At 36.7% G+C, this 14192-nt stretch overlaps 1 protein-coding gene across 1 annotated transcript in view; it reads right to left on the bottom strand.

The window, feature by feature from the left end:
* The window catches only part of LOC150076805 (phospholipid-transporting ATPase ABCA3-like), a 432361-nt gene that overhangs the window by 117503 nt on the left and 300666 nt on the right, over nt 1-14192 (bottom strand). The window contains exon 14 of the mRNA XM_090385683.1: nt 6575-6654. Within this exon, the coding sequence (XP_090241809.1) occupies nt 6575-6654 (80 nt within the window). The remainder of the gene's footprint in view (nt 1-6574; nt 6655-14192) is intronic.

Raw genomic sequence — 14192 nt, 5'->3', positions numbered from 1 at the left:
ACAGCAGTGTCAGTGATATCTTTTAAAGCCTGCTTCATTTTCATTTCTCTCTCTCTCTCTCTCTCTCTCTCTCTCTCTCTCTCTCTCTCTCTCTCTCCTCCCTCCCTCCCTCCCTCCCTCCCTCCTCAGAGGATTGTTAAATGAGAGCAATGACACCATATTATTTTATTGTCAACGAATGTGTAAATTATCTGTGTTAGCTATGGAAAAAGTACATTCGTACTTATCTCTTGTTTTCACCACTAAAAGCAAAGGATAAATTTCTTTTTTTATTTTTATGAAACAAAGATAATAAACTTTGTTAATATCTTTAATTCTAGCATGGGTCAGCTTTTGCTGTCATGCCTGCCACTTTATATTATATAGCAGCCTGTTAACTGCCAAAACACCAAGAGATCTTAGAGCAAGACTCTTCATCTGTCCTCAGTTTCGCTTGTAGTGGTTGAAACAAAATATCTATTTGCACATGTTGACACAGTTGTTCCAAGATGGGCAGATGGGCTAAGAAATAGAACTGAAGTTTAATATTGACAAATGCAAAGTACTGTATATGGCTAGTAGTAACCCCAGAAAAATGTACCAACTGTGTGGTGTTCCACTCAGGATAGTGGAAAATGAAAGAGACCTGGAGGTAATTGTGCAGTCAGATATGAAGTTTTCTGAGCAGTGCAACAGACTGCCAGAGCAAATTATGAGGTCTTGTCAATGATATACAGCAATTTTTCTAGCAGGGATAAGAAGGTAATTGCCCTTTGTATAACGCAATGGTCAGGCCACGCCTTGAATAGTATGTACAGGTCTGGAAGCCTCATTTTAGGAAGGATGTAGAGTTGCTAGAACGAGTACAGAGAAAGGCACCAAGACTGGTGAGGGGAACAAAGGGGTGCTTTTACAAAGAAAGGCTTAAATTCTGCAAATTATAGCATCTGGAGACTAGGCACATGTGAGGTGAGCTGATTGAAGTATATAAGACCTTGAATGGATTGAACAGGATAAATGCCAATGGGATATTTACCTCGGCTCAGATTACAAACCTGAGGGGGCATGAACTGAAATTGAGGAAAGACAGTTGTCGAATAGATGTGTGTAAATTTGCCTTTACCTAGCAGGCAGTTTATTGCTGGAACAAACTTCCATCTGTCGTTGTAGAAGTTGATAGTTTAAATAAATTTAAGGAAGAACTGGAAAAAACTTTTGGATTGAATGGATGGGTGAAATGGAAAGTTTTTTTTTTTGGATGATGCTGAATAAGCTTGCTTCTTTGCATTATATACTTCTACTAATGCTATTGCTGATCTGGTGCAAAAAAAAAAAAAAAAAAAAAAGAGGAGGAGGAGGAGGAGAAGAAGAGTTCCAGATTCAACAGACTCCTCTTCTCCAGACCTTCAAAACTCAAGTTCGTGGCAAGACCTTCAAGCAATTAGAGGATGCAATGACTATTTTCAAAAATTTTCCATGTATGCCAAAATTAATGCATGCCTCTTAATGATTATGTTTACTATATATAAATAATTTAAGAAAAAAAAAAACACCACTGAAAACATTCCAATCATAACATTTCTATTAAAAAACTGCCCAATGGACAGTTTTTTTTAACAGACCTAGTCAGTTCAAAACCTACCAAAAATGCCATTAAAAGATGTCTAGACTTCTATGGTCCAAGTTAGCCTGATTAAAACATCCCACACTTTCCTATCTCAATAGATTTTGATATAAACATAAAATTTATCAAATCACTTAGCTAAAAGAGAGAGAAGAAGAAAAGAATAAAAAAAAAAAAGTTTATTAAATATTTAATTAATATTTATAATGGCCAGCATTTTGTTACTGTATATCAGCTATATATTTTATTTTTGTATTGTATCTGTTCTGTATCCTCTATACTGGGATACAGAACCATGCTCCTGGGATAGCCGGCACCTCCGTAGCCAGGTGGGCAGGAGCAACAGTGTGTAGCACACGCTTCTTGATTACACCAGGGTTCAAGTCCATGCCCACCAAATATGGAGGATGCGGAAAGGTGAGGGAATGACCACCGCATATCCCCGGAGCAATATGGCCTTAGTTGCTAATGCTCCTAAAAACCAAACAAACAAACAAACCTGGGAGTGCCAAAAAATATGAGCAGCTCATTATTAACTATTTACCAAATCTTAAACAATTTGAGGTACGAATCATTGGGGTACAAATAAACACATAGGTTGTGTTAGGGTAGCTAAGAAAAAGAACAGGTGCATGTATACTTGCGTGTACACCAATGCTACTAGTTTAGTAAATAAATTTGATGAATTTGAGGTATTGCTCAAAACATCAAAGGCAGATATTGTGGGGATTTCCGAGACGTAGTGTCACACAGATATAAGGAATGCAGAACTGGAATTTGGGGAGTACAATGTCTACAGAAAGGATAGACAGGATAGGAAGGGAGGAGGGGTTATGCTATTAGTTAAGAAATACATAAAATCCAAGGAAGTGAAGCCAGTCAACATTGCTGGACAGTGCAGTGTCGAGTCAGTTTGGTGTGACATAAGCATTGGGAGATCAAAATTGAGAGTAGGAGTGTGCTATAGGCCTAATGACTCCGATGAGTATAATAAGAAACTGTACAGGGAAATAGAGTGGGCCAGTAAATCAGAGAGTCTTATAATGGGGCATTTTAATTTCCCAGATATTGACTGGAATTTGGGGGCTGGTCACTCACACACTAGAAAGGCTTTTGTGGATTTATTGGATGATTGTTTTCTACATCAGCATGTTCGGGAGGCAACTAGAGGGAGTAATACTCTTGATTTGATTATCAGTAGTGATTCTTCATGCATTAAGAATCTGCAGGTAAATGAACCACTAGGTGGCAGTGATCACAGTGTGCTGAAGTGGGATTTACTCAAAGAGGTAACTACCATTAGGGGTAAAGGGAAGGGTTATTGCTTTCGTAAAGGCGACTACGATGGACTGAGACAGTATTTAAATTCTATACAGTGGGACCAACTGATGATGTTACCAACAGCAAATTCAAAATGGGAAGCATTCAAAGAACTTATCTTGGAAGCTACTAGGCTTTACATACCAACTAAGAAATATTGTTCAAGGTTTAGGCCTAAATGGATGTCAGATGAACTAATGAGACATATGGCAGAGAAGAAAAATGCATGGGATACATACAAATTAAAATGTGACACAGAAACCTACGATAGATACAAGTTGATCTGTAACCAAGTTACAAAGGAGGTTAGGCAGGCGAAGGCAGATTACGAGAAATCTTTGGCAAGGGATGCAAAGAAAAACAGCAAAGAGTTCTTTACTTATGTAAACTCTAGAAGGAAGGGGATGAATCAGATTTGTCCACTTGATATCGATGGGTCAAGTGTTGATGATCCTGCTCAGGTAGCTAACAAACTGAATGAATATTTTGCATCAACATTCACACATGAGGAGTCATTCAGAGAGGGGAATGCCAGAGGTGTATCCAACTCTGGCAGTAAGCTAGAGAATCTTGTAATAACTGAGAGTAAAGTGGAGGAGAAATTGTTGAAGATAAATACAAGAAAGGCACATGGGGTGGATGGGATCTATCCAGTTATATTAAAGGAGGCAGCAAAGGAAGTAAGCAAACCCTTAGCCATAATTATGAGAGCTTCCTTGGACTCAACGGAAGTACCCATGGACTGGAGATGTGCAAATGTGACCCTAATTCACAAAGGAGGATCAAAGGGCGACACAAGTAATTATAGACCTGTTAGTTTAACTTCTGTTCCTGGAAAATTAATGGAGGCACTGGTTAAAGAAGCACTGCAGGATCATCTAGACAAGACTTCAGTTATAGCTCAAACACAGCATGGTTTTGTTAAGGGGAAGTCTTGCCTGACCAATTTGATTGGATACTATGATGCAGTCACAAAAGAACTGGAGGAGGAAATAACTTTGATATTATATACTTGGATCTTAGAAAGGCTTTTGATACTGTTGCATATGGAAGACTGCTGCACAAATTGGAGCAGTGTGGCATTGGAGGCAAATTGCTGCTATGGATAAAGGGGTGGTTGAGGGGGAGAAGACAGAGAGTGGTAATCAATGGACACTGCTCATCGTGGAGTCACTCAGGGTTCAGTATTGGGTCCATTATTGTTTTCTGTATTTATAAATGATATTGATGATAGTATATCAAGCTTAATGTCCAAATTTGCAGAAGATACGAAGGCTGGCAGGGTTGTCAAGGACACTACTCACACTATGCTACTGCAACAGGATCTGGAAAGGTTGAGCAGATGGGTTGAGAGGTGGCAAATGAAGTTTAACATTGACAAATGTAAAGTACTACATATGGGAAACAGCAACCCCAGAGCAACGTATCAACTCTGTGGTACTACACTGACAGTGGTAGAGAATGAAAGGGACCTGGGGGTGGTTGTGCAGGCAGATATGAAGTTTTCTGAGCAGTGCGGATGGGCTGCAAGTGTAGCTCATGGTGTATTGTCAATGATATATAGGAATTTTTCTAGCAGGGATAAGGAGGTGATTATTCCCTTGTATTAGGCAATGGTCAGACCACACCTAGAATACTGTATACAGGTCTGGAGGCCTCATTTCAAGAAGGATGTAGAGATGCTGGAACGAGTACAGAGAAGGGCAACAAGATTAGTGAATGGAACGAAGGGGTGCTCTTACGAAGAAAGGATTAAGTTTTGCAAATTACAGTGTCTGGGACTAGGCACCAACGAGGTGATTTGATAGAGGTGTATAGAGCCTTGAATGGTTTGAGCATGCTCAATGCTGATGGGATTCTTCCTCTTGCTCAGAATAATCACCTGAGAGGCATAAATTCAAATTGAGAAAAGACAGATGTAGGATAGATGTGAGGAAATTTGCCTTTAGCCAGCGGGTGGTTGGTTGGTGGAATAGACTTCCATCCCTTGTCGTGGAAGTTGATAGCCTAAATAAGTTTAAGGCTCAACTGGACAGGTATTTCGAACGAACAAAGGGGTGAAGCTTTTTGGCTGATGCTGCATAAGCTTGCTTTCTTGCATCAAATGCCTCTACTAATGCTAATGCTAATTTTATTGGATGCCATAAATGGCTACAACAAATCTTAAACCTGTAACGTGCAGAGTATAAATGGAAATTCATTTATTTATTTTATACCACACTGAGGTCCCCTGAATACATACAGACATTTTTGCTATTTCATAGGACATGGAATATAATATTTTACTATTTTAAGTGCTTTGTCAGGTCTATGTTTATTGCATTTTTATTTTTATTATATACAATTATCATATAACATAATACATTATAATATAATTTTGTGATATTAGCATTAGTACTGTAAAATGAGCCAAAGGGCTTTGAAACAGTGCTATTTGGGTGGTGGTATCTGCCGAGAATAAGTAACATTAGTCTTCTCCACTGGTGAAGCATTACTTATTCAAAGCAGATGCAAGAAAGCAAGCTTATACAGCATCAGCCAAAAAAAGAAAAAAAAAAAAAAAACAATACCTCCCATTTCATCTATTGATTCCTTCCAATAGTTTGTCCAGTTCTTCCTTGAATTCATTAAGCTATCAACTTCCACAACAAAGAATGGAAGTTTATCCCAGAAATCAACCACCTGCTGGCTAAAGGCAAACTTCCTCTCAATCTATTCTGTAACTGTTCTTCTTCAATTTGAATTTGTGCCCCCTCATGTGTAGTCTGAGTAAGGGGAATAATCCCATCAGCACTTAGCTTGCCCAATCCATTCAAAGCCTTAAACACAGCAATCGGATCAACTCACAGGTGCCTAGTATCCAGATGCTGCAATTTACAGAACTGAAGCCTTTCTTGGCAAGAGCACACCATGAAATTTTTAGGTATAATGCCCTTGTTTAGAAATGCAATATTCTCTATTATAATATTACATCTGTCTGAAATAGTGCTGACCATTTCACTGACTATTTTTTCTTGGAGTTTTCAGGAATTTAACCTATCCTATGAGTAATATAGTCACATACTTAGGAGCAATATCCCGATTTGTCTGAAACATAAAATAATGAACCAATGTATTATACTCCCCACCATGACTTATGAAACTTGGGCACTCACCAAAAGAATGGAAGAGAAGCTAAAAACTACAGAGTGAAGAATGGAACAAATCATATTAGGAATCAGACTGTTAGATAAGAAGAGAAACACATGGATTAGGCAGGAAACACAAATAAAGGACATTCTTATCAAAACCAAAGAACTGAAATGGACTTGGGCAGGACACATGATAACATTTCTTTTAGCTCCTCTTGAATGGTATTCAAGAGGATGAGGAGCTAAAAGAAAACCTAGAAGACAACAATGGAGATGGACAGATGAAATTCACGGGTTCGTGAGCAGTAAATGGATGGCCAATGCACAAAACAGAAGAAACTGGAAAGTTTCTGGAGAGGCCTTCATCCTGTAGTGGATTGAAAACAGCTGATGATGATGATGATGAGTGGAAAATACATGTACAATCAAATATTTGGTGAACAGTAAAAACACATGATTTTCATCTAAAATGAGATATATATATATTTCTCACAAATTAAAAAAAAAAAAAAGATCTTACCATCAGCAGCAGTATACCGAGGGTTTTCATTTTGTAAACCAGTTAACTGATTCATTGCTTTCTTGGAATATTCACCAACACTATTGGAGATAACAATATATCTTGATATAAAAATTTTAAATTATTATATAATAATAATTACTATGAAGTACAGAGCTTAAAATAACTACAGAAAATATTGAAAACATAATTCAATGCCATGACAAATAAAATATTGTCTTATCTCTCAGATTAACAAGTAAAGAAATCTTGTTTTGTTTTGTTTTGTTTCAAAAAAATATTACAGTTCTACTTGCATTCTTTGATGAATTTTTTCTTGATTTTTTTTGGCCACTAATTATAAAATGGGGTTTTAAAATATCAAAAGTAAATTAAAATATCAAACAGAGCTATTAAAACCTAACTACCATCACAGGGGGCAAAATCAAGTATTAAACTACTAAACATCATTTAGCATCTCTCATACTGTGAAATTATTTTTGCAACTGAGTTGTCAGCTGTTATACCATCAGGATTATCCCAAGCAATTAAGGGCGAAATAATTCTGAAACAGCCATCTGGGTGGTGGTATCCACTGAGAATAAGTAACAATAATAGTCTTCTCTATTGGGGAAGTGTTACTTATTAAAAAAATATAACTGAACAGGCAACTCACTATGAAGGTATTTACAATGCAAAATTTAGTGAAATGCCACCATAATAACTTCAGTTAATTCACTGAAGTTATTATGGTGTATTTGCACTAACTTATATATCTATAAAAAAATAAATTATAAATAATGGCCAGTATGTGCAATAATGCACCTCAGTATCTTAATATGTTAAAGATATATCAAAAAGCTTGCATTAATTAATGAACGTAATGCAACAGTGCATTCCTTAATACAGTCCCCAGAATGATGCTGAGAATCATAATGGTTGTTTGTGGTAGGGGATGCAATCTGCAGTTGTTTTCAAGTGATAATAAAGAATAAAATACTGTCTGGAATTTCCTACTGTAGCCTCTGTGATGAAAACTTCTACTATTATCTTAGCGAAAATTCCTTAAATTCTTTAATTTGCACTTCCAGTGTTTAATCCAATTTAACGTCTCATGAAGAGCCCATTTTCATGGCAGTTCAAGAGAACAAATAAAAATATCCTGGCATTCACATCTAGCTGAATGTTTCATCCATATCCAGATAAGGGATTATTGCCAGAAATTTTTAAATTAGAAAAGTAAGTAAAGTTGATATCATGAGTAGTATAAGTCTGTATTATTTAGACTGTATTATTTAGAAAATGACAATACATGTTGCTCTTGATAGTTTAGCTTACTGAAGTTTAGTTGAACTATAAGAGCACTATGGAATTCTGTCATCAGGCCTAATTAGTGGATCATCAGCTATTATCAATCCACTGCAGGATGAATGCCTCTCCAGAAACTTTCCAGTTCCTTCTGTTTTGTGCAATGGCCATCCATTTACTACCCATGAACTCATGAATTTCATCTGTCCATCTTCGTTGTTTCTTTCAGATTTTCTTTCAGCTCTTCTTGGGTACCATTCTGTTATTTTCTTAGTCCATCTGTTATCATATCTACGAGCTATGTGTCTTGGGTACTCACCATTCTTTTGGTGAGTGCCCAATTTCACTTCCATAAGTCATGGTGGAGGTATACATTGGTTCATTTTACATTTCAGACAAATTGGGATATTGCTCCTCAGTATGCGACTATATCTGACTGAGGTGTATAAGGCCTGAATGGATTGAGCAGGCTCAATGCTGATGGGATTCTTCCTCTTGCTCAGATTACAAACATGAGGGAGCATAAACTGAAATTGAGGAAAGACAGTTGTCAAGTAGATGTGCCGAAATTTGCCTTTAGCCAGCAGATTGTAAGGTGGTAGATGACTTTCATCAACCGGTGAAATACCACCACTTTGCTTATTGGAGGCTTGAAGTGGTGAAACACATGTTTAGTCTCTAGAGCAAAGTTTCCGGCATCCCCCCTCCCCCCATACTTCTCCTTCAACCCATGCACGGCACTAAGTACTATAGGTTTTGATACCTTTCGTGTTTGGGGTTTTCATTAAAAAGATAGCTGATTGCTGGAAGAAACTTCCATCTGTCAGCTTCTTTAAGCTATTAACTTGTGGAAGTTAATAGCTTAAATAAATTTAAGATTGAGCTGGACAGGCATTTGGAACGAATAGAGGGTTGAAATGCAAGGGTTTTTTTTTTTTTTTATTGTCTAATGCTGCATAAGCTTGCTTTCTTGCATTGTATACCTCTACTAATGCTAATACTAATATTTATTTCCTGAATGCTATCCATCCAAAATTTATGCTTCTCTTGAATTACAGCCATTTATCATTTTTACAGCTAATCACTTGTCCCAGATAAGTATACGAATCTATCTTTTCAATTACTGCTCCTGCAATGATTATACACTTTTCTGTGGCATACTTGTTCATCGTTACTTTTGGTTTAGCCATATTCATCTTCAGTCTGAAATCCTTACTAACTGAGCATAACTGATTAAGATTTCCTCTAATTCTTTGGGTTCATGGCTTATGAACACAATGTCATCTGCAAATCGTAAATGGTTTAGGGGTACTCTTCATTCACAATGACTCCTTTCTGCGACCAGTCTAATCTTCTGAAAGCTTCCTCAAGGGCAGCAGTAAACAAATTCAGAGATATTGTGTCTCCTTTTCGAACTCTTTTCTCAATTTTAAATTTGCTACTGTCTTTGTCTAGTCTAATAAAGGAAGTAGTGTTTCATATATTTTCTTCAAAACTATAATGGATGAGGTAGCGATGCCTTTTCTTTCCAGTGCCTGAAACATTGCGTTATGCTGTATAGTCATGTGCCTTTTCATAATCCACAAATGCCAGGCATAATGGTGTTTTATATTCATTTGCTTTCTCCATTAGCTGTGATATTACGTGAAGGTGATCCACAGTTGAGAATCCTGTCCTAAAGCCAGCTTGCTCTTTTGGTTGATTCTCATCAAGTATTCTTTCTAATTTGTTAGTAATGACCCTTATGAACAACTTGTAGATGTCAAACAAGCTAATTGGTCTATAATTTCCAATTTCTGATTTAACTCCTTTCTTATGCAAAAAATTATGATTGCATTATTCCACTCCTTAGGCATCATGCCTTTCCTAATATATTTTGTGAAGAGTCTTGCCAGTTTCTGTGTCCTGTTGCTTTCTCCCAATTTTAACAACTCTACAGTAACTTCATCTTCACCCAGGACTTTCTGATTCTTTATTTTCTACAATACACATTCTACTTCATCAGGAAGGATATTGGGTATGCTGTATGTGTTGATAATTAGTGATCCATCTTCCCCACTGCTGGCATCATTCCCTCGCTCCTTATATAATTCTTTATAGTAGTCTTCTCCTATTTGAATTATGGCTTTTCTGCTATTTATAAGTACACCATTGCTATTCTTCAGTTTCAGTATCAAATTAGTGGATACTAAATATTAAATAAAATCAAATAATACCAAATTACAACATTAAAATTGGTTATTATCCTAAGATATAGATGATGCTAATAGAATTATTATTCTCATTTATAATATATGAAACTAAATGAAAGGCTGAGAAGTCGGATAATAAATATTCTTTTGGAAAATTACATTAAAGCAACATGGTATGCCATCTGAGCTTAGAAAATTATATATTACATTGTAAATACCGACAAAGGAAATGAAACTGCATTAAAATAAACTTCTGATAAAGTTATATGCTATACTTTTGATATGCACTGTACAAGGGTATTGTTTGGTTAGAACTGAACTATGGATTAAATGATAGAGATTTTTTCTGATAATAATTTGATGTTACTCAAGCTAATTCAAAATTTTTAAATCAACTTGATGGCTGTCATTTGTATCAGTATGTTAGGGAAAATACTAGGGAAAAGCATATTCTAGGCTTGATCATTACCATTGAACTACATGACATCATAGAGCTACCAATAAAACAACTATATAATGCTTGTTTTATTGTCAGCCAACTAATGGTTGATTAGTTTCTTGTACTGTCAGCCCTATGATGTCATCTAGTTCACTTGGAAAGAGGTAGCAGTTTTTAAAGGCAAAAGGGGTTTTTGGGAAAAGAGATAAACAGCTTAAGGTGCTATGCAGCCCCAATCCACTGATAGCACATAGAGCACAATATTAGAATTATGGTATATCTTTAAAGTTATAAAGCTTTAAAGATATACGATAATTATATACTTTAAAGTTTTAAAGTTTACAGAAGCCATTAATGCATATATAGCATGAGAAGGATTCTGGAATGGATGAATAGCAAGCTAGCTTAATTGAGCAGAAAAGATGGAATGGGAAAGTGATAAAAAGTTCTGATGCCTATAACAGCTACAAGTTTATCTATAATAGTACTGTAGAAAAGGTCAAGCTGCAAAGGCAGATTATGAGAAATCTTACACTTGGAGAATAGCAACCCCAGAATAACTTATACACTTGGTGGGATTGAATTAAAAACAGCAGAGGAAGAAAACTATTTGAGAGTCACTATAAGGTTGGACATAACATTCTTGCAGCAGTGCAGACAGGTGTCAAGGAAAACCCATGGTATCCTATTGATGATTTATTGAAAATTTGCTTGTGGAGATAGGAAGGTCATTATTCCACTGTAAGATTTCACTCATAATACTGTGTTCAAGTATAGAGACCATACCTAAAAAAAGACCAAGTTTTTGAAAGGGACCTAGATGGGCAAGATGTCTGGTGAGATCAGCAAAAGGACAACCACATGAGGAAAGAATTAGAATATGTTGGCTACAGAGTTTGGTAACTAGACACCTTAGAGAAGATCTAAATGAGGTGTATAAGGCTCTGGGAGAAGAAAGAAAAATGAATGAGGGCAAAGTTTTCACTGCTATAAATGATTCCAGCACTATGGACCATAAATTAATATTAACAGAAATTTAGAGAAGAAATTTAGACTGAAGTGCACAAAATTTTAGTCAGTGAGCTGTTAATTACTGCAATAAGTTGCACCCATGGGTAAGGTAAACAGCTTGAGGGGACTGAAAGAGCAGCTGTGCAGGTACCTATGTGAGGACCCTACTAATTACTCCATAACAAAAGCTTTAATCCCAATGACCCTTTTCTAACTTAATTCATTTCTTAATTTCAGATGCAGTAAATCCCATTACAACAAACTTCATAGGTACATGGACCATTCTGTTGTACTGAAATTTCATTCTAATGAATATTGTACTACAAAAGTTAATTGTTACTTTTCATTAACATGAAATTTTGTTTTTTATGTTTAACTTTTTTTTTTCTACATTTCGGCTTTAATCCATTTCAAGATACACTGGTTGTAGTCTGCATACAAGATTACTGTTTAAGACAATGGTTATTCTATAGAGTACTGCATACACGTCTGGAAGCCTCATTTTAGGAAGGATGTAGATCTGGTAAATAGGTGCAGAGAAGAGCAACAAACTAGTCAGGGACATAAAAAGGGTACAAATTATTAGCCAGGTGGTTTTTTGGTTGATCAAAACTACTAATACTACCAGTCATAGGCGGACTCCTCCCCACACCGGGTGGAAAAGGCCTGGGTTCGAATCCTGTTGATGACACAAGGAAATTTAATGGGCTTTTTTACTCTGTGGCTGAGTTAGTCGGTCTCAGGCATAGACAGCAAGATTTTCCCCCCAGAAACTGGGGTTTTTCATCCAGCAAAACAGGCAAATTGACCAAAGAACACACACAATTTACACATATAAAACACATGGATAGATGTAATCATTATGGATGATCTTAATAAATAATTTGTTTGGTTTTTTTTTTTTTTTTTTTTTTGTTGTTTTTCAGAGAATTCCCTTTAGCTACAACAAAAAAATTTTTTTTTTTTTCATTTTTAACATAGGATTGTATCTACTTTTGCATTGTATCTCAGCTATTTTCAATTGACCACAGTTTTTTTTTTTATGAAACCCCCAAACATGAGAGGTATTAGAACCTATAGTACTTAGTACCGTGCTTGGATTGGAGGTTGAGAAGACAAAAGAAGATATTTGTTGACATTAGACTTGAACTTCTGTAGACTGTAATTTTCAGAAAATACGTATGAAGGAAGGCTGTTCCAGAAAACGGCAGTTGAATGAATAAACGAGGAAGAGGAAAATTTGGTTCTGTGAGTTTGAAGTTGGACAGTAAATGGATGTTGGCTGGTGGTGGCATGTGTTCAGACTGTTTTGAAAGAGAGAGAGAGAGAGAGCGGGAATTATAGAAGCCAATTGAGAAGAACAGTGCCCATGGAAGTAGCTGTAGAAAAGGCATGCAGCAGAAACAGTACGTCTATGAGACAGCGAGTGGAGAGACTCTGTTAGACAGGTAATTAACCTAACTGCCCTCTTCTGAATGGAATCTAGAAGCCTGAGAGAGATTTTGTGGGCACTGCCCCAGATGTGGGAACAATATTCCAAGGTAAGGAGGATTTGCAATTTGTACAGAGTGAATAGCTGTTTGGAAGAAAAGTAATGCCGAGAGCGAAAGAGAAAACCAAGTATTATAGATGTAGAGGAAGCAATATTTGTAATGTGCTTGTGGCAAGAGAGATTAGAAGTCAGGGTAATTCCTAAAAGAGATATATCATTTTGCCTAGAAATTTGTGTGTCACCAAAGATAAGCATAGGAGCAGAAGAATCCTTTTTGCAAGATATAAGACAAGACTGAGTTTTAGAAGGATTCAAATCAACTAAGATGTCTCTGCCCCACTGGAAAGGCACCTCCGAAGCCAGGTGGGCAGGAGCAGCAGTGCATAGCACATGCTTCTTGATTAGACCGGGGTTAAAGCCCATGATCCACCAAATACGGAGGATGCAGAAAGGTCATTGAATAACCACCGCAATATGACCTTAGTTGCTAAAGCTCCTAAAATCCAAATAACAAACAACAACAAACAAACAAACAAACAAACAAACAGCCCACTAGAAAATTACACAGAGATCAGCATTTAAGGAATTGGTAGCGGATATTCGAGAAGTTGAAGGCCGATTGAGCAGGGCAAGATTTCTCAAAATGGAAAGTGGAATGCAATCTGCTATCATCGGCAAACTATGCATAGGATTTCCAGCCAATGGAAGAAGGTCATTAATATATAAGAGGAAAAGAGTGGGGGAAAGAACTGAACCTTGGGGGTCATCAGCATTAGTGAAGAAGTTAGAAGACAGAGAGCCATCTACCATCACCCTCAGTGAGTGATCAGACAGAAAACTGGATAACCAATTACAAAAAACAGTTGGCAAACCATAAGATGGAAATATCACCTGTGGCTTGTTTAGAAGACCTTTATGCCAAACACAATCAAAAGCCTTTGAGATGTCAAGAGCAACTGCTTGTGTTTCACCAAACTTTTCCATTGAATTTGTCCATAAATGGGTAACATAAGCCAAAATATCACCTGTGGCTTGACACTGACGGTATCCATACTGGCGATCAGACAGAAGGTTTCTAGGTAGCTTAAGAGTTGGCAGTTAATTGATTTCTCCATTAGTTTAGAAAGAGTAGAAGTAATTGCAATGGAACGATAATTGGATGAGAGGAATTTGTCATCCATTTTAGGAACTGGCTGG

Source organism: Mastigoproctus giganteus, chromosome 12 (genome assembly GCF_048544385.1).
Source record: "Mastigoproctus giganteus isolate SK-2022 chromosome 12, ASM4854438v1, whole genome shotgun sequence".
Lineage (NCBI taxonomy): Eukaryota > Metazoa > Arthropoda > Arachnida > Uropygi > Thelyphonidae > Mastigoproctus > Mastigoproctus giganteus.
Note: the sequence above shows the minus strand (reverse complement) of the source record. Positions and strands in the feature narration are given on the sequence as shown.